This window comes from Equus caballus, chromosome 2 (genome assembly GCF_041296265.1).
Source record: "Equus caballus isolate H_3958 breed thoroughbred chromosome 2, TB-T2T, whole genome shotgun sequence".
NCBI lineage: Eukaryota > Metazoa > Chordata > Mammalia > Perissodactyla > Equidae > Equus > Equus caballus.
The window spans coordinates 114,532,467-114,552,391 of NC_091685.1; the positions used below are offsets into that span (position 1 = coordinate 114,532,467).

Consider the following 19,925-nt stretch of genomic DNA (forward strand, 5'->3'; position numbering starts at 1 on the left):
ATAGTATGCATTCACATCTTTGTTCAATGAATGAATGAGTGTTAACAGCAAAAGCAATAAGCAGTATTTCTGTAATTCATCCAAGACCCTTAAAATACATACATACAAATCAGTCTAGTATTATTTTTTGTCATAAAAGTAATGAAATAGCAATGCCAGTTGGTACCCGTTTATGTTCCTATTACCCAAGCAACATGCTTGTGCTAACTAAATAAATTCTTCTTTCTGGAAAGAAAGATGTAAAGTCATGCTTATTGAACTCCTGTTACCTGCCAGTCCGAGCTAAGTGCTGACAACAACCCTTTTTGTTGGTGGTATCGTCCACGTTTTGAAGGTGAGGAAACTAGTGTCTCCATCAAAACTCTTCCTCACTCTCTTTCTGTATCTGCAGAAGCTGAGCGCTTCCTGGTCCCCACTTTCTCTCACCACCCAACGTTCGAACAGTTCTGCCTCAAGCAGCCCACCTTAGATGTGCACACACCTTCTTACCTCATTTCTCCCTTACTCTTCTTGCTCATTTATCTCAAGAGAATCATTCTTTTTTTCTCTTTCCCGATTCTGTTTTATGAACCGAGAATACTCTATGTACAGCAGATAATGGTGAAAGTAATTCTACTGGCACATCTTCTGAGGGAAAAAGAAATCTATACGTTTTGAGGTAGCTTAGGCATTCTCAAGAGTCACTGTCTTCAAATTGAAACCCTTTAAGTACCAAGTCACAGACAAAATCTCCATTGAAATTTCTGTGTGTTGTTTAATCCCTAAGCATGTTTTTTGAGAGCATGCATTTGAGGCAAATAAAAAAAACTATAATATATTTTTAAAAATTACTAGAACTGTTATAATACTTCTTACTCTTTCTGTAGTATTCTAGCCACAATGTGGATTAATTTAGAAATGTAATTACCACGTATGACACTGTTCTTTGGAGGCAGTGCTTGGTAAGTTGCAAATGGCTAATTTAAAAATAAACTTTTTGAAATATAGTCTAGTTGAAGACCAAGAACTATGTTCAATATCTAGATTATCATGGCTTTATCTTTCTTTTGTATTTGACACTTCATTTGTTGAAATGATTATAATTAATGTTGATAATATAAAAGCTACTCCCATTTTGGATGACCCAGGTTAACCTTGTGGTTGAAATCTATAAGCAATTATAGTGTTTTGATTTTTCTGTTTGCTTCTTGTCTCTGCCCATGGTAGCTTTTAGTCTCATTTGTGTCTTAACAGTAGTTATTTTTGGAGCATATTCTATATCCTTAATTTAATAAGAATTCAAGTCCTATGAAATTAGAGAGACAGAAATTGTGTAGATTGAAAGGCAGGCTAAATCTATCTCTGATATGCCATCAAACCAATGATATCAGTGCCAACTTGGGCCTGGATTGGGTGAGATGGGAGAGGAAGAGGAGAAGGTAACATTTCAGAGTTTGGGGAAGACAGTTTGCATGTTATCAATAATTTCTTTAGGAATATAAAAAACTGCATATCTTCCAACGCTGTGTGTTCCAGTCTGGCACCCATCTCATTTCTCCTTCTTTTCCCTCTTTTTGCTCCCTTCTTTTTTTTACCCCTTGTCTCTTATCTCTCTTATCCTGTGATGAAAGAAGTGAGTGCTGGGAGAAGGTAAAGAAGAAGAGGAAGATAATTATTAGGATTCCCTCTTGTTTTCTTCCTAACTCCATACTACTAGATTTTGCTCATTATTTTCATCCCTGGACAATTACAACAGAAAGACAAATTCATATCTCTGTATTCTTTATCAATAAATATTTTAGTAAAGAATAAGATGTTTCCAAATTAGATGACAAAATATAGGGACTGTTGTTTCTTCTGATTTTATACATAGGCAGAACCCACGTGAGAACACTTTATATTGTTTGTTTCTTGTGTCTCAAGGAGCAGGAGTGTGGTGGGGAAACTTGAAAGGCAAATTGAAGATCAAGAGGGATTTGAGGAGACTAGTTAAGGCTTTTTAGGTTATATATTGTAAGTCGGGTCCTCTGAATTTTATGGTTTTTAGCCTTTTAGAGTTTTCTTTAACTGCAAGAAGTATCTTCTTTAATAAAGCTATTTTCAATTTCTTTTCCTACCAGAATCTTTTTTTTTAATTGCTTATCTATGGTCCCAATAAAAAAACTGAATAAAAATAAAGTTCTCTGAAGGGTCAGGGTTGGAGCTCAGAGTATTACCGGATAGAATTAGAAACTGCTGATCTAAAACTGTGAAGGTAAGCCACAGTGGAACTGAGGGCATGGTTGGTTCTCATGAGAATTTGATTTGAAATGAACTGAAAGCATTTAGAAAATGCCTATTTTTGTGTGCGTGAATAATGAGAGGGTGGGAGGGAGAGAATATTGGAAAGAATCTTAGCTTCCTTTAACTTGCTCTTGATATCTTATTTATCAGATTCAGGTGATCGAGAATGACAGAGCCACCAGAGGGGGACAAGTTTATGCCACCAACACCAGAGGCCAGGTTCCTCCCCTGGTCACTACAGATTGTGTGATACAAGACCAAGGTATTTATTTTCAATAATACTTTTGATTGAGGTTTTAACATTTACCACCATTTTTTTTAAAAGCAAATACACTAACCCCCTTCGATAACACCATCAATGATGGGGAGCCTCTTTATAGCTGATAGTGGGGACCAGTTCACCGTCAATCACTCAAGTACTGAGAAGATACTATCAATTGAATTCTAGTCTCTGCTTGCAGAAGTCTAGAGAGTGTCTGGTGCGATATAGTGCAATATATCAGTTTAAGAGAAGTCTTTCGTTTAACGTGTGGGTTTCTATTAGTTCCTGCCCTCCGTTGGTTTAATTTATTTACTGCATTGGAGACCTGGCAGGACAACATGAGCAGAGCTGTAGGGATTGAACACTGAGAAGTCAGCACGCCTGGTTCCAGCTGGAGCGATCTTATTTTTTATTTTCATCAAGTCCTTTAGCATTTGGGTTCTGTTTTCCCACTTTTCAGTTGGGATGGGGAAAGGCTGAGCTCTCTCTCCACTGACTGTTCTGTGTGTGCAGTCGGTTTAATGTATCTGTTCTTGTGCGGGTTTGGTCTTTCTGGGAATATATCATTCTATTGTTTATGGCAAGTTAAAACACAGCCTGATGAGATCTGAAGCCTCAGATTCTGAGTATACTGTTTTAATGGCTCGTGTACTCAATCCTAGAAGTATAATTTCGGTACCCGGACAAGCGTCTCATCTCAGTTATCAAGCCAGCCACGTTCTAGCTGGGGGTGCCCTCTCTAGTCCGTCCTCTGTGCTGCCTTCAGTGCTGTCCTTATAGAGCAGGCAACACAGTGAGGCGGAAGGAGCTTTGATTGAGAGCCTTGCACACCCCCCCGCACAGGAATCCAGGCTCCCCTCCTTACTGCCTGTGTGAGCTGTGCTCATCTCACCCTTTGAACCTCAGTGTCACCTCTGTAAAATGGGAGGATTAAGACCTGCCCTGCAGGGCCAGGGTAAGGCTTAGAGGTGACTCTGTGTGTGTGTGTGTTCATGTAAGTATGCTCATGTGTATGTAGGGTGCTTGACATGTAGAAGGGTTTAATATAAATTACAGATGATGTTATTGTTTTAGATATTAATATTAAAACACAATTCACATTACATTACTTCCTATTCTAAAAATAATTTGTCCCTTATTACTTGCAGAATCCATTCAAACTTGTTAGTTGAGTTCCCATTAGTAAAGCACGTAGGACTTGGTGTATAGTAGGTTGGACCTACGTGAAATTTCTGACATTTTCCTATCATTGTTGACCCACAAAAATGGCAATTTCGGGGCCAGCCTGGTGGCGCAGCGGTTAAGTTCGCATGTTCTGCTTCTCGGCAGCCTGGGGTTCGCCGGTTCAGATCCCGGGTGCACACATGGCACCGCTTGGTGTTCTGTACTGTAGTAGGCATCCCACGTGTAAAGTAGAGGAAGATGGGCACGATGTTAGCTCAGAGCCAGGCTTCCTCAGCAAAAAAGAGGACTGGCAGTAGTTAGCTCAGGGCTAATTTTCCTCAAAAAAAAAAAAGGCAATTTCATTTTAATCTAATAGTATGTGTTACATAAGTGCTTTTAATATTTATTTGTTCATTTAGTACTTTAAATAAATATGAAATAGTATTTGAGGCTCCTTACAACCTAAATAATATTCCTGAACAGCCTCATCTCCCACCTTTTCCTCCTTTATGTCTGCCTCAGGTTTCCCACTCATACTTCCCCTCGTATCTCTGATTCTCACTTTGTGCTATTTTCTCTGCAACAGACTACGGACTGTTTCTTGTTGGCCATTGTATTCCTAGACACTCACCTGGTATCTAGAACATAATGGTTGCCCAGTACATATTTACTGAACAAATGTCCTTGGAATATATAACTGTCACCCATTTACTTGGGAAATTCTTAGTTCTTCCAAACTCAGCTTAAATTTTTTCTTTGAAATCTCCAATTACTTCCCCTACAGTGCTTTGCATACACTTCCATTATAGCCCCATCCCGTTAGATTTTACTGTGGTTTGGGTCTGTCTTTCCCAAGAGACTGTGAGCTACCTGGGGGCAGGGCCCCACTTGTTCATTCATTCATTCACTCATTGATGCATGCATTTAGCAAGTACTTATTCAGTACCCATTACTATTGTGGTTTATGTTTATAAGTGCTTGCTATGCATCAAGACAATCTTCTCAACACTTTATCTGGATTAGTTCATTTAATCTGCCCTATAACTTTATGAGATAGGCGTTAATATCATCCTCATTTTATAGAGTGTGAAACTAAGGGACAGTGTGCTTAGGTGACTTACCCAAGATGCATAGCTAGCAGGAAGCAAAGCTAGAATTTGAACCCCAGCATTCTGATGCTAGAACCCATATTCTTAACCAATCACCTGCTGCCTCTATTCAGAAATAAAAGACAAGCTTCTATTTTTAAATGAGTACACAATCTGGCAGGGAAAAATATAACTAAATATTAATACAGTGTGGTAAATGTTGTAGAAGGATAAAAAGCATATTGCCATGGGAACCTAAATGTGAAGTAACTAACCAGATAACTCACCCAGCCTATCCTGCTGGAGTGGGGACAGCCAAGCCGAGCCTTGAGTGAGCACGTGTAAACCAGAGGAGAAGTGGGGAGATTGGGAGAGGAAAAGGGTTGCCAGGCAGAGGAGGTGGACTACGTGAAAGCATGGCGGCTGGAGAGAGCATGCATGTTAAGGAACAGCACATGCAGAGTTCTTTGTGATTTTTGTTTTGTTTTGTTTTCTTTTTGAACTTACAGATGATTTTTTTTATTGTGATTAAATACGCGTACAGTAAAATTTGCCATTTTAACCATTTTTGAGTGTACAGTTCAGTGGCATTAATTATATTCATGATGTTATACAACCCTCGTTATTGTCTATTTCCAGAACACTTTGATCATCCTACACTGAAACTCTGTCCCCATTAAACAGTAACTCCCCAGTCTTCCACCCCACCAGTCCCTGGTATCCTTTATTCTAATTTCTGTGTCTATGACTTTGCCTATTCTGGGCACCTCATGTAAGTGGAATCATACAATATTTGTCCTTTTGTGTCTGGCTTATTTCACTTAGCATAATATTTTCAAGGTTCATCCATGTTGTAGCATTTATCAGAATTTCATTCTTTTTTAAGGCTGAGTAATATTCACTTTTATGTATATACATTTTGTTTATCCATTTGTCTATTGAAGGACATTTGTGTGGTTTCCACCTTTTGGCTGTTGTGAATAGCCATAGCAGCTGTGTGGCTGCAGCGAACATCAATGTACAAACATCTTTTTGAGTCCCTGCTTTCAATTCCTTTGGGTCTGTTCCTGGAAGTGGACTTGCTGGATCCTATGGTACATGTAAGGAAAGACTGTGAAGGGAGGAGTAGGAAGAGAAGGAAGGACTAGCGAGGTGGTGGGGTCCAGATCATCATCATCTCTCCTTAGCCTGCAGCCCAGCCCCTGGCAAGAAGAGAGAGCTGCCCTGGAATGGAGCCCTGAAGTTGGCCCAGTCACACCGCTTTGCTGTGAAGCCCCTTGTCTGGCCTGGCTTATTAGCTAACACTTACTAGTACATGGTTTAGGATGTAGCCCAAGGATCTCAGACGTGCAAAAATTCACAGACATAAATAGAATATAGAGTCAGAAGGAACCTTGGCCTTCATTTGCTCAGCTGTCCCACTTTACAGATATGAGGGCACTAAGGCCCAGGGAGGTTACGTGACTTGTCCATGGCCACGCAGCTGGCTAGCGGTGGAGCCAATAAAGAAAAGCACCTACTTTACAAGTATTACTCCTTTGCCTTGGGCTACGGGATCTAGTTTAGGACTCAACTTGTCCCTTGGTTCTATGCTTCTGCCCATCCTATGAGATCGTGTTCAAGCACCTCATCATTTGTGTAGTCACCACTGATCCACATGGCTGCCTCTTAATCGATTTGCTCTTCTGTAGTACTTACCATGATTTGTTGCAGTTATCTGTTTTTATTATCACTCTTTCCTACTAGACCTTGAAACCAGAGGCTTCACTTTCTTGTCTCTCTAAGCCCCTAGTATGGGGCTTAGCTTCATAAACATTTGTTGAATGAACAATGTATTGAATGTTTTTCACTCAGATTATCCCATAGTGCTGTTTATTAAGCATCTCAAAGAGTTTTGAATATTAATTACTGAGATTGTTAAATTATCTACTATAGCCATATCTCTCGTACCCGACTTTTGCATACCTGTGTATATAAAAACACTCAATTGCTTTTTAAAAATTTTATTCTTTGTGTGCATTATCTTCCTGAAACAAAAGTTTGTTTAGTCACCTTCATGAGCTCATTCATATGCATATTTCCCTGTAAAAAAAAAACCATTTAAAGATAACAAATACTTGATTTCAATATGTTATTGGTAATTTTAACTAGTAAAAATTGAGTGCAATTAAAAATTAAAATATTCCAAAATTCTTATTTCACAGTCTGTATAAAATTGTGTGATGATAATGAGGAAGATTTTGTCTAAGTTATATGAAATAAACAATAACAGGGGTTGAAGCATATTCACATTTATTACTTTCTTTTTCTTTTATTCCTGCTCCCCAAACTCTTGTTTTACCCTGTATTAGTGTTCACTTGGAATCTTACGGCAGTGGACCAGTCTTCCTGTCTCTAATATTTTCCTGCTCCCAGAAGCTGTCTGCTACATTCTGGGTAGATTAGTTCTCTTCAAGTATTTATGTGATCATCTTGCCCTTGCTGAAAAAAATGTCGCATCATTGCTCATGGGCAACAGGACTGGCTTAACACCTCATCCAAAATTCACAGCCTTCATGACCTGGACCCAACTTATCTGGGATACAGTAGAGGATTGTGAGAGGGTCTGGTACCACTTTTGTCACTTACTAACCTTTTGACCTTTGGCAAGTCACTTAACCTCCTGGGGTCTCAGTTTTCTTCTCTGCAAAATGGGGTCCTAAGGGTGTCAATCTCCTAGCGCGATTGTGAGACTAAAATGAGTTTACACGTGATGTGACATGTTTATAGTGATGCCTGACACATTGGCACGTACTGTTGTTATTGTTATCCTTGTTGTTGGTACCACCTTTCTGCCGTCTCTCAGACCCTCTGCCGCAGAGCCCCAAACCGGATTCAGCCTGCAGTCATGTTAATTTGTCGTACACAATATTTTGTTTTGTTTCTCTTTGAAGTAGTTGCCATGATGTAAAAACCAGAATATTTTATGTGAAAAAATATTTATAATAGAAATATTTATAAATAGAAATATTTATAAATAGAAATATTTATAATAGAAATATTCCTATTTCTAGCTGGTCCTATAAAACACATAAAATCTGGCAATAATAGATTAAAGATGAAAAGAAGAAACTCAGCTTTCTTAGGTGCAACCTTCCACTCATTCTGGGCCCACTTGTACAGCAGCACACGGCCCGACAGGCTCCCAGCCTGCTGCAGCATCTGTTTGAACTCAGGACCACGAACTTCCCAGCGCCCTGTACCCCCTGAGTCCTCTCACTTTTCTACTACAATTAGTCACTGCTTCATACTCTCTCCTGAGATCTGGGACGCCTCCTCTCCTATCCCTTTCTTTTAGCTGCTCTTACTTCCTCCTTTCTGAGAAAACTGCACAATCAGAAGAGAGCTTCCAGGGATTCTCCATCACATCCAGCCCCTGTGTCATGTGCCCCTGCTTCTGGCCATAAAGGAGCGACCTATGCTCTGGCTGAGAGCCAGCCTCTCCCACTGTGCACCACTCCAGTGTATTCTTACCATAAGTCTCCCCTCGTTCTCTCATATTATTGGTGTTTCTCTTTTTACAGGATTATTCCCATCTTTTTGAAAAAGCCTTCTCCTATCTGAAAAAATACAAATGTTTTCTTGATCCACTTCCTATACCAGTCCCCCCTCTATTCTTTGCTCCCCTCCATAGCAAAACTTGAAAGGATAATTGCCAAGTCCCCCCCTTTCTTTCTCTCTTAAACTCTCTCTAAGCAGACCCCCCCCCCCCAACTGCCCCATTCCACCAAAACTCTCTCTTCCTCCAGCTCACCAGACATTCCTCGTTTTCATCCTTCTCAATCCTTTAGCTGGTTTCCCATTTCCTCTGACTTCTTTATGTTGGAGGACACAGGGCCCAGTCCTCAGTCGTCTTTTCTTCTCTGGCCACGATGATTCCTTTGGTGGTTGTCGTCTAGTTTTGTGGCTTCAAATACCGTGGAGATGCCAAGAACCCCCAAATGTGTATTGCCAGCCCAGCTTTCCACCCAGTGCCCAGACTCACATATTGAATTGTCTACTCAACATCACTTGTGATTGCTTAATAGATTTCCCAAATTCCATGTGTCCAAAGTCAGATTCCCAGATTCCTGATCTCTGCCCACGTGTACCCATTGAAGACCCCTTCCCTGCAGCCCTTCTCGTTTCATTTCATGGCAACTTCATGCTTCTGGTTCCTCAGGACAAAAACTTTGGAGTCATCCCTGACCTTCTCTTTCTTTCACACCTCCTGTCTTCTCACCTCATACGTCATGCCCATCAACGAGTAAGTCACTGTCCCTTCAAAATCTGTCCAGACTCTGGCCACCTGTCAACACCTCTGCTGCTATCAGGCTGGTCCCTGCCGGCAGCATTTCTCACTGGTTGCTGCACAGCCTCCAAACTTGTCTCTCTGGTTCTCTTCCTCCCCATTGCGGTCCATTCTCAAAACCATAGGCAGAGTGAGCCTAGGTCAGATCATGACACGCTTCTGCTCAAAACCCAGCAGTGGCTCCCCGTTTCACTCGGAGTGAAAAGCGGAGGATTTCAAATGGTCTCAAGCATCTGCCTGATCTGGTCTCTGCTACTTCTCTGAACTCCTTACCAGCTGCTGTGCCCCACTTGTGCTCCATTCCAGCCGCACAGGCCTCCTGATGTCCCTCCACCAGGCCAGGCATGCCCTACCTGCAGATACCTGCCTGGGTAAATCCCTCGCCTCCTTGGAGTCGTTGCTCAAATGTTACCTTTTAAATAAGGCCTACTCTGTAACTATTTAAAATTGTAGTCTGCCTCCCACTATGGTACGCCTTAACTGCATGTGCTTTTTTCATAGCATTTATCATCTTCTGATGGCCTATGTAACTCACTCATTTATTAGGTTTACCGTTTATTGTCTCTCTAAGAACACATGCTCTACAGGGAAGCTCTTAGGCCAGTTTCTACAACCTAGTATAGACCTCAGTATGTGTTCGTTTGATGATTACGTTCTTTTGATCATAATGTATTATAATTTAATTTCAAAATTTATTTTAGATAAGTTATTCTAGTGATTCAAAAATATTCTTCATGCCATGGATATTGTTTTAATACTCATGTATGCCATGAAATAAAGATACTTGGTCAGAAAACCTAATGTATATTAAAAATAGATTAGGGTGTTTTTAAAAATAAGATTTCTAGTGGCTGGCCCCGTGGCCGAGTTGTTAAGTTTGTGCGCTCTGCTTGGTTGGCCCAGGGTTTCGCTGGTTCGGATCCTGGGCCCGGACATGACACCGCTCATCAGGCCATGCTGAGGCGGCGTCCCACATGCCAGAACTAGGAGGACCCACAACTAAAATATACAGCTATGTACTGGGAAGATTCGGGGAGAAAAAGCAGAAAAGAAAAAAAGAAGATTGGCAACAGTTGTTAGCTCAGGTGCCAATCTTTAAAAAAAAAAAAAAGGATTTCTAGTACAAGTAGAATTTTCATTTCTAATTCAGTTCCCAAGTTTAGAAAAAAACCCATCAAATGGAATCATGTTTGACAAAATATCACTTGCAGATATGAAATGGTGTTCAAATCCTTACCTTTTCCATAGCAGATGTGGTGATAGAAGAGGATGAAGAACAAATTTCATTCTTTCATGTTTTTGTGCCTTTGCTTTATTTCTTCCATTGAGTGTAAACACCCCTCAAGTCTGTGAGTTGACTATTAAGACCCTGTTTATAATAATAATAATAGTAAAATATATAATATACTACATATAATAAAATATACTACATATAATATAATAATAATTAAAGCACCTCTTTTATATTTTTTGCACTAGGATTCAGAGTGTTTTATTTCACAAAAAACCTATAGTTTGCCTAGAATATAGATTGTAGAATTGCACAGTACTGCCCTTCTTCTGTTTTCACAATCATGAAGAAAGTTTTACAAATGAGGCAATGCATTGTCTAGAAGTACCTTTATAAATATTTAAATAGTGTGCGGTAGATTTTTTTCTAAGCACATTTTAAGTGTATCCCTTTGCATTTTTCAGGCAATGCTAGTCCTCGATATATCCGTTGCACGACATACTGTTTCCCGTGCACGTCAGATATGGCCAAGCAAGCTCAGATTCCGTTAGCTGCTGTCATCAAACCCTTTGCCACGATTCCTTCAAATGAGGTAAGAATGATAAAAAATAGCAATTCAGTAACTTGCCAATTCCAAAATTCTCTTTTCATCATTTCTTATCCATTATTCTGTATTATAAATAGAAAACTGAAGTATATTTATATAATGCAGAAACGTCTAGTCATTCAATTCATTAGGAAGCAAAAAATCTGCTAAGCTATGTTTTTCAGCAACCTTTATACCAGATACTGATGGACTGGGTCACTTTTTGGGCTGTTGTAACAATGCACATATACAGAAAATACCGAATGTCACAGAGTGACCAATACAAAGACCTCTTGGGTGGCCCTTATGCACAGGGCCCCACCTTCTAGGTGTTCTGGTGGAGGAAGATAACAGAGCCTGAAGGCCTTGGTCTTACTACATCTGCTTTAATAATCACTGGGCCAAGATGCTCAGAAACTCCTCCTTAAAGTCAGTATGACTGGGAAGCATGAGGTAAAGAAATCCTGTATGTTTAGACTTGGAAAGATGTACCTAGTCTATAGTTAAGGGGGAAAAAAGGTAAGAAATGGTATATATTTAAAATTTCTGATATTAGGATGCTGTTAGTGGATCTTGTGATCAAGGCGTCTGCCCTACCCTGCTGCCATTCCTCCTATTGATGCCCCTGAGTGATGGATACCTGCGTGCACGCAGAGACACAAGGCACCATGGCAGAGCTAGTCAAAGAGGAGGTGAGGAAGGGCTTTGCGTCTGGCTGGAGCTTTGACCGTGACCCCATTGCGCTAGTTCAGTAAGCTGGGCTGAACCCTGGATTGCGTTTGCTGTGCTAAAGGCCAGAGCCTCAAATGCTTTTCCCAACTTAAACCTCAGCTTAGCTTTAATGAGCCTGTGAGGCTGGCTGATCTAGTGTACACCTAGCAGCACCTGAGCAAGAGGCAGAGCCTTCATAAGAGAGAGCAGATGTGTCCCTTTCTTGGGCTGGCCATGCCAGCTCGTGTGGAGGTAAAGTGGCATGGGGTCGGGGAGGGGCCTGCTTTACGCCACCTCAGAGAATGAAGCAAGAGAAGAGAGATGGTGTCCATGGAGACAGTGGCTTTCATCCCCTTTGAGATGACCACTCACTCTCCTGATGAATGTAGCAGAATGCCGCTTTCTCTTCTTTTGGCGAATAGGGTGAATGGTTAGAGTTGGCCATGGAAGAGGCATTGGGCTGTTCCTAGAAGCCAGCCTTACGTGCAGTGTGGTTTCATGTTTGTAAATCAAGAAGTACGTTCAGTATTTACTTTACTTATTTTAAGTAGAGTCTCTTATGTGATGGTCCCAGAAATTTAATATAATGCCCATAAAGTCCCCTTGAAAATCACTGACTTAATAAGGTAGACCAATATGTAATGACAAAGAATTCCCTGCTATATGTAATGTGTGTGTGTGTTAAGCAACTTAACTAGAAGTATGTTTTAGCTATTTTCAGCATATTACGAAAATTTTCAGACATACAGAAAATTTGAAAGAATTCTACAGTGGACATCTCTATACCTGCCCCCTAGATTCTACCATTAACGTTTAACCATTCTTGTTTTATCTCATGTTGATGCATTTGTGCATCAATCCATCTTTTTTTATGCATTTCAGAGTCAATGCACCATTAGTACACTTCCCCCTAAATAGTCCAACACGCATTATTATTAACCAGAGTTCAATATTCACTTACAGATTATTTTTCCTTTTGAGGCAAAATTTATTCACAGTAAAATGCGCATATCTTAAGTAAACGTTTACTGAATTTTGACAAATAATACAGCTGTGTAACCCAAAGCCCTGTCAAGCTATGGAGCGTTACTGTTACCCTAGAAAGTTCTCTCATGCGCCTTCCCGGTCAACCTCCCACCCTTCTCACAGCCTCCCTCCCGTTGTTCTGATTTTTCCCACCATAGATTTATTTTGCCTCTTCTAGGTCCTCATGTAAATAAACTTGTAGAGTATGCACTCTTTTGTGTAAGGTTTCTCCCACTCAGCATAGTGTTTTAGAGAGCCGTAAATATGTTATTGCATGTCTCAGTAGTTTGTTCCGTTTTTATTGCTGACTAGCATTTCTTTGTATGGATGGACCAGTTTGTTTATCTAGCCTTCTGTTGATGGACAGCTAGGCTGTTTCTAGTTTTTGGCTTTTGTGAAAAGCTTCTGTAAATATTCTTACGAGTCCTTCTGTGGACATATATTCACTTGTCTTGGGTCAATACCTGTGAATAGATTGCTGGCCCATGGGGTTCGCGTTCATTTAGTTTTATAAGAAACTGCCAGACCATTTTCCAAAGTGGTTGTACCATTTTACAGTCCTGCCAACATTGTATCAGAGTTCTAGTTGCTCTATATCCTCTCCAACATTTGGTGTTGTTGCCTTTTTAATTTTAACAGTTCTGATGGCTGTGTGAGGACAATGGCTTTCATCCCCACTTTCATCAGTAGTACCCATGAAATGTTATTTTTATTTCAATTTTTACACTTTGAACAAAATTTTTATTCAAAAAAGTACTGGTGAATAATATCATACTCATGTACATACCACTCATCATTAACAAAGTTAATATTTTGTCATATTTGCTTAAGATAATTTTATGAGAATTAAAACTTCACAGCTGGACCAGCCCAGTGGCACAGTGGTTAAGTTCGCACGTTCTGCTTCGGTGGCCTGGGGTTCGCCAGTTTGGATCCTGAGTGCGGACCTATGCGCCCCTTGTCAGGCCATGCTGTGGTAGGCATCCCATATAAAATAGAGGAAGATGGGCACGGATGTTAGCTGAGGGCTAGTCTTCCTCAGCAAAAAGAGGAGGATTGGCAGCTGATGTTAGCTCAGGGCTAATCTTCCTCAAAAAAAAAAACTCCACAGCATCATGTGGTGTCTCCTTTCATCAGACCATTCCTCTCCCTCCCTCTCCTTCAGGGGCAAGCACTACAATGAATTTGGTATGTGTCCTCCCTATATGTAATTTTGTGTATTCACTTCATGCACATGTGTCCATAATAATATGTAGTGTTCTTTTTTTGCTTTTTAATGAATCAATTACTTTAAAAAAAGTAAAACGTAAACATTCAAAAGATGAAAAGGATATATACAATGAGAAAAGGTCCCTTTCTACTCTCCACCTTCACCTTTACAGATAACCTTTACCTACTTTTTATAATTCCTTCTACAAATGAAAAATGAGTATACCAACATATAAGTATCCATACTTTAAAAAAATATATATAAATGATAATCTAGGACACACACTGTCTGTACTCTTCTTTTTTCAGTTAGTATGTCTGGCACTCCTTCCATGTCGCTACCTATAGAGCTGCCTTATTTCTAACAGCTGCATAGCATGATATAATAATAAGACAAACACTATTGTAACTATATCTATCAATTTGAAGATGCAGACAGATGTCAGAAATGTGAAAAGTTTAAAATATGAATCCTAAAATCAAGGGAAATGGATTAACATGAATGTGTTTGGAAGAATGTTCTACCAAACCCTTGACACATCTTCTCCTGGGGGGAGCTATGCACTCTCTGCCTCGTCCCTTCCTATGCTGTCTGCATCTTTTTACGGTGATCTTCTATGATCTTCATAATCAGGAGAAGGTAACATTTCTACCTTGAACGAAACCTAGGCAGCAGGTTAATTGCGTATCAATATGGGATGCTTGGGATTTATGCCCCTGGGCAGTGTTAGTTTCAGGGCACCTTGTTCGTGGCAATGAATTTGCACAGTTTTCAGCTACATGCTGACAAAAACTCTCCTCCCTCCCTATCCCCTCCCCAGAAGACAGCTGAGGTCAAGTGTGCGTGGAACACAACTCAACAGGTATTCGTATCCAAAACCAGAATCCACGACCACCTTCTTGTCATCACCAGTTAGTACTGACGATGAAATTATTCAGCGACACATTCCCAAAAATAGAACCTGGTATTTAGTTTTTTGGTTGACAAAAGCTTTCAAACATTAGTTCAAGGCTCCCCCAAAAATGCATATACACATTTCATATACACGTTGAATGTCCGTGTGCTTTCTATTTTCCAAACTTGTTTGATCTAATCAAACAAACAACTCCCTCCCCACCAGCTCACCAGCAGGAGGTTTTCCTTTAGTGAAAAGAAAACTTATGCTGCATTTTAGTCTCTGTGCTTTCCAAAGTCATAAATGGATGAGTTTAGAGTGGTGGCTTATTTTTGGAGTCTGACTTAGGGAGAAGCTCTACTTGAGAAAATAACATGCTCTCTTCTTTTAATGTTGCTAGAGGCTCTGCATAGTGAGCAGGTAAATGTATCCTGATAGTACTATTTTCCCTATTGAAGCTCTTTCTACAGAAGCCCTTCCTTTTTCCTTCGACCTTCAAGATTGCTCTGAATATACCATATATATTACCCTATATTTTTATTTGTTGAAATAGAGGTAAAAAATGAGAAATGTGAAAGGGATGCTAAAACACCAGAAAGAAGTCCCTAAAGGTGGTACTCTCAAAAGAATTGTCTTCCTCCCTGAACATTAACTGGACCTAGGAGAGCCACTGGCATTAGGGACCCACCATTGCTACACCACCCCCGCCAGCTGGATGGGAGTCTGTGTCAGCAAAGATTTGGGCCTTCTTCACAGCCCCTCCTCTGTGGCTTCCATGACACTTTCCCTACCTCACAGACAGGGAACCTTTTAGTTCCCTTTGTTGTTTTCCCCGACGTCTGCTGTTGGGATTCGTCAAGGTGTGGACTTGGGATCTCTGTTCTCCTCTCTTCTTTCTTTAGACTCTCTATCCCCCCCGAAGACTGCATATCATCTGTAGCAGCAGCTGCTCTTACTGATGAGAATAATAACAGTCAGAACGTAGACAGCACTCAATGAGCACAATTTTCAGTTTTTACTGTATGTTTATTTATTTAATCATCACATCAACCTATTTATTATCCCATTTTTGATGCAATGAAATGAGCCACAGAATTAGGTAATTTGTTAAGGTCAACAGCTACTGAGTAGCAGAGCCAGGTTACGACCCGGGCAGTCTGACTGCCTTAACTCCTGGAGTCCTTAACTCGAAGTCACCGTGTTGTTACTCTCCCTTACCTGCTCCCACTTCCTCAGCCCCGTATGCAGACATCCAAATGCTTTTCTGAAATCTCTCCTTGGGCACCTCATAGAAACCTCAAACTTAACGTATTCAAAAGCTAATTTCTGACCTCTAAACCTGTTCATTCTTCCACCTATCCATAAATGGCACTGTAATTTATTTAATTACCTAAGCCAGAAACCCAAAACTAAACAATTATAGTTAATAACAGAAAATGAGGGACATGCTGAGTTTTGATATTTATCACCTATAATCAAGGAAATAAGTTTTAAAGTATATTTCTTAGAGGTAAATGGATTACATGAATACAGTTATTCTCCACATGCATATCATTTTATTTGCCTCTATAATAAATGACTCCTCCTTAAGGATAGTAAAATTTTAGGATTTTATTCCTTATCTGGCTAATATTGCCATCATTACTGCAATTAAAAAAAAGATACCCTTAAAGATCTCCTGATTTGGCATCTATCAAAAGGATTTATTTAGTGCAGATTTTTCTTAAGTTGGTTCTGTTGTTTGACAGAACCTTGTAAAGCATGCCATTGTGTTAGCAACGGCCTATAAAAATAAACCTACCCCGAGCAGGGATGATCAGAGAATGTTCCCTGTGAGCATTTGCTTTGGAGATGTGAGATGTATGCTATTTCCAAGGGCATATCGATGTCATCATTGTTTAATATTTCAGAGTCCTTACCATAATTTTAATTTTTTGTGAGTGTTTCAGGTGAAACCCATTGCCACTTTCAATATAATTAAGTATGAGATATTTCTTCAGCAAAAGTAATAGGTTATCTTGTGAGCTTTTTGGTTTAGTACTCTGTGATTTTATTTTATTTTATTTTATTTTTGAGGAAGATTAGCCCTGAGCTAATATCTGCTACCAATCCTCCTCTTTTTGCTGAGGAAGACTGGCCCTGAGCTAATATCCGTGCCCATCTTCCTCTACTTTACGCGTGGGACACCTGCCACAGCATGGCTTGAGAAGCAGTGGGTAGGTCCATACCTGGGATCCGAACCAGCGAACCCTGAGCTCCCAAAGTGGAGTGTGTGAACTTAACCACTGTGCCACCAGGCCAGCCCCCTGTGATTTTATTTTTGATGCTCTATTTTAAGAACTGAGGTAGAAATGGTATAGATTTCCTATGCAAAAGGATTGAAGATTATACTTGATTTAATTTTGCATTTTCTTTAAAATAGGAAATATTTACATTTTGGACAACTACATACATCTAATTATACATGAAATTAAGTAATTTCACCTATAAACCAGATGGCAGAAGCTTTTACTCCATCTGTGACTAGATTCAGGAATATCTGTAGATATTTTTGTAGATTATAGACGGATATATTAGTCAAAGTCATTTCCTTTCTTATTGAATTAATTAGTGCAGATAAACTTTTATCCAAGACTTTAAATTTCACTTGATTTATAATCCCTTACTTATTCTGTGCTAGGAACTGAGGTGGACTTTAGGGATAAGGAGAAAAACAAGACTGACTACTTGCGTCTAGGACTTACAGAAAATCTGGGAGCACACAGCTGAGGTTTGTGCAATGTGAGAAAGGCTCTGAGAGGAGTAACTTCGTTCTATGAGGTTTACGTTCAGGGAAGTTTTACCTTACTTACGACTTAATGAATAAAGAAGTCTGTTCTGTTATTAAATACTGTTTAAATTCTTTTTTCTTAGTGATTGTTCATATTCTGATAGATTTAGTAGATGTGAGAAGATGCCATTGGAAAGAAAAAGGAATGGATGTCAACGAACTGACAAGTGGGGTTAACAAGAAAGGCAAAGACATGGGGCTGGCCCTGTGGCGCAGCGGTTAGGTGTGCACATTCCGCTTTGGTGGCCTGGGGTCTGCTGGTTCAGATCCCAGGTGCAGACATGGCACTGCTTGGCAAGCCATGCTGTGACAGGCGTTCCACATATAAAGTAGAGGAAGATGGGCACAGATGTTAGCTCAGGGCTAGTCTTCCTCAGCAAAAAGAGGAGGATTGGCAGATGTTAGCTCAGGGCTGATCTTCCTCAAAAAAAAAACAAAGAAAGAAAGAAAGAAAGGAAAAGACTGTCAGAGAATAAACCCAGCACCAGAACATGACGCCAGGCATGGACTTCGTATCCATTGCCTGCAGGATTGCTCTGTCATGCATTTGACTTTTCAGCCTTCTCATTGGCCTGAATGGACAGTTTTAGCAGAGTTTACACTGCTGTTTGATGCATCGAAGGAACAAAATTCTGCCTTACTGTAGTATTTTGTCTGTGTCATCCTTCTTTTAGGAACATAGCAGCTTGTGAAGTAGGTGTTATCTGAGCTTTATAAATGTAGAAACTCTGCAGATTCTGGGGCTTATTAAAGTCATGAAGCTAATAAGTAATGCTGCTGGAACTTGAGATTCCAAACTCCAAGTTCTTTCAAACTACATCTGGCCGTAAGTGAGCTTGTTGAGGTTTTATTTGGTTAAACACATAAAATAACATTCCTTTTTCTTCTTGGCAGTAGTTTTAGCAATGAGCCTTTTGTTTCTGCAAGCTCATGAGTTATCTTGAAATGTTGGTCTTAGACCTCTTTTCTTGAAGTCTTTTGGCTTCAAGATACTGCTTAGTACTCCTTGAAGGTGGGGACCATCTGGCATCCGGTGGTGGGCTGGGCATACAGTAAAGGTCTAGTTGAACAAATGCTCTCTCCTCAGGGTTGCTAGATATTTAAAAGACAAAGATAAACCTAACTACAGAACAGTGATTGATTTCCAGTTAATTTAGGCCTCTAAATTAATATTTTTGGCACAGAAGGTCTTAATCATTAAGTTCCTTGGCAACAGTTTGAGACCATTAATAAGTATGTTGCTAATGAAGTATAAGTTTTTGTCCTACTTTGGCTATTTTATTTCATACTTTTAAATAACTACACACTTCACTTGTAAGCTCATCCACCTCTCTAACAAACTCTATGGGTAGAGAAAAAATCGTTTGAGAGATCATGGATGTGTTCTATCACATATCAATGAGAGAGGTTATATTTCATTATAAAGAGCAGAACAGCAAGACAAGTAGGAATAATTTTTGATCATATAAAGATATTTTAGGAACCAGTAAAGATTGACTTTCTCCAAAGCACAATAGATGGTAACCAAATGGTGGGACACTGGATTAGGAGCCAGGAAATGGTTTTAGGTTTCTGCTGTGCCTTATATTGTGACCTTGGATCTCCGTTCCCAAGAGGGAGAAGTCTGGCTCTGATGTCCTATAAATCTAGAAGTCTGCTAGTGTCTACCTTACTTTTCCACTCTTTATCAGGCATTCAGTGTGGATTACAATGAATTTATCACACATCCTATATCTTATTAGAAATTCTTGTGAACAAATTGCACAACCCAACCCAGAGTGGTTTCATTTATATTATACTTTTAGGAGAAGAAATCTGGAGTGTATTATTCACTTAAAAATCACATGAAGATTATGAGACTATGCATTTTTTACAGACAGCCTCAATTTAGCTAGCTTTAGTGATAAATATGCTCTGAAATGAAACTGATTACTCCATAATTTTGTGTCCTTTAAAGAACTTAAAGAAGATTTATAACTTAAATTATTTTTAAATAAAACCTTCAAAAGCCTAAATCTGTTTGTTAGTATGTGCATTAGAATCTTAAGTTGTCTGCTTCAGCGCAGTATTTTAAAGATATTAAAAACATGAAAAAATAATGCATGTACTCAAATAGAAATAGAATTATGAATATAACATTTAAAATATTTTAATGTATAATGTTACTGTAGAATCTGAGTCTTACCCCTTAAGGATTTTGGTCACTGTTGATGCAATGCTATGAAAAAGTGTTGTGAAAAAGTTTGGCAGCTGAAGAACAGAATGTTATCCCTTTTTAGAACGGTCTTACAGCAGACCTCCAGGGAGAATCCCATTTGTCGGGGCAAAGG

At 39.6% G+C, this 19,925-nt stretch overlaps 1 protein-coding gene across 4 annotated transcripts in view; it reads left to right on the plus strand.

Annotated features, from left to right (window-relative positions):
* Window positions 1-19,925, plus strand: part of SEC24D (SEC24 homolog D, COPII coat complex component) — a 101,741-nt gene that overhangs the window by 26,188 nt on the left and 55,628 nt on the right. For all 4 annotated transcript variants that reach the window (XM_070259702.1, XM_023636640.2, XM_001503251.6 and 1 more), the window contains 2 exons: window positions 2,413-2,524; window positions 10,802-10,929. In XM_070259702.1, coding sequence (XP_070115803.1) covers window positions 2,413-2,524; window positions 10,802-10,929 — 240 coding nt within the window. The remainder of the gene's footprint in view (window positions 1-2,412; window positions 2,525-10,801; window positions 10,930-19,925) is intronic.